This window comes from Labeo rohita, unplaced genomic scaffold (genome assembly GCF_022985175.1).
Source record: "Labeo rohita strain BAU-BD-2019 unplaced genomic scaffold, IGBB_LRoh.1.0 scaffold_925, whole genome shotgun sequence".
In the NCBI taxonomy this organism is placed as follows: domain Eukaryota; kingdom Metazoa; phylum Chordata; class Actinopteri; order Cypriniformes; family Cyprinidae; genus Labeo; species Labeo rohita.
In genome coordinates, this window is record NW_026129882.1 from 1,458 (window position 1) to 2,900 (window position 1,443).

The window sequence follows — 1,443 nt, forward strand, 5'->3', positions numbered from 1 at the left end:
ATTTATGACTTAGTCAAAGTCATAAGGGATTTATTTGATAAGGCATATTAACAAAAGGGATTTATTTGATTCCCCATATTAACAATTCACTATTAAACAAAATATTAATAAACAAAACAAAATGACTACTAATAAAGATTTTGGAGTAATAATATACATATTTTATATTCATGTGGTATTGTTCATTACTGTTACAACCTGTGATGTCATATCCTGTTTGACACCAACTAGAGTGTGATCATTTCAAAGGTTGGGACTCATTGTACACAACACCAAAACTCAACATGTCAAGGGGTATTATTGCATTAATTCTGTTACTGCACTGGAGCCAAGGTATGTCAAACTTTAACATCGCCTCTATAGTAATAGAAACAATAACCTGACATTCTCATTAATTTAATCTCATTTTATCCACAGACACTGAGGGTGCAGATGATGTTATTCAAAAGCCTGAAATGATTTGGAAACCAAAGAGTGGTTCTGCTTCTTTGAACTGCAGTCACAATAAGGGTAGTTCATACTACCAGATGTACTGGTACCGACAACGTCCAGGAGAGACTATGCAGCTCATTGTATTCCATACGACTGATAAAGCAGAGTTTGGAGATGTTGATGAGAAGAAATTTGATGCTCAAAAAAGTGATGCTGAAAGTGGATCTTTGAAAGTGAAAGATCTAAAGCCTGAAGACAGTGGCATATATTTCTGTGCAGTGAGTGAACACAGTGTGTCAAAGGCTGGAGAGTGCTGTACAAAAACATTACTGCATAAAAAGATCAGTGATAGTATGAGTCAACAGGTGGCAGTCTGGTACCACCAATATGCCACATGTCAAAACAATCGAGCTGAAATGAAACAATTAGAAATATCATGGGTCCAAGTAACAGTTTATTGAAACCATTTATGGCAATCCATCCATTATCACAAAAAAATAACGTCAACCTTAATTTGTAAAAGAATGTGTTTGTAAAATAGAACAAATAGATGTTTATAGATCAACTATTTTAATTAAAACTGCAGAGTTTGAGTGTCAACTCAGTTTGGCCATGAACCATATATGAATTATTACATTATCGGAGCATTTTGTTGCTTAATCTAAAGAAAAATAATTATTAAAATATTCTTCTGAATTCAGATGGAACCAAATATTATTTAATCTCCAGATGCAGGTGGTTTTATTTCCTGCTAACTGATTTAAGATATTACATGTGTGATATTGCATATGTAAAACAAATGTTTCTTATGGCAAAAGGGATGCAGTACCTACCACTGGAGGTCAATGAATGTTTTAATCACATTTTACAGATAAAACACAAAAAACAAACAAACAAACAAAAAACATTTATCAAAAGAAAGACGTTTTGACCAATAGGAGGCAGTGTGGTACAAAGTTCAGCCTATTTGCAATGCAAAATGAGTATGTCTGTTTACATAAAGTGATGGTT

At 33.3% G+C, this 1,443-nt stretch overlaps 1 gene segment (V, D, J or C); it reads left to right on the forward strand.

Annotated features, from left to right (window-relative positions):
• Nucleotides 1-219: 219 nt before the first annotated feature.
• Nucleotides 220-893, forward strand: LOC127162389 (immunoglobulin kappa variable 3-11-like). The segment is given in 2 exon segments: nucleotides 220-333; nucleotides 418-893. Coding segments are annotated over 2 exon segments (525 nt in total).
• The last annotated feature ends 550 nt before the right edge of the window (nucleotides 894-1,443 follow it).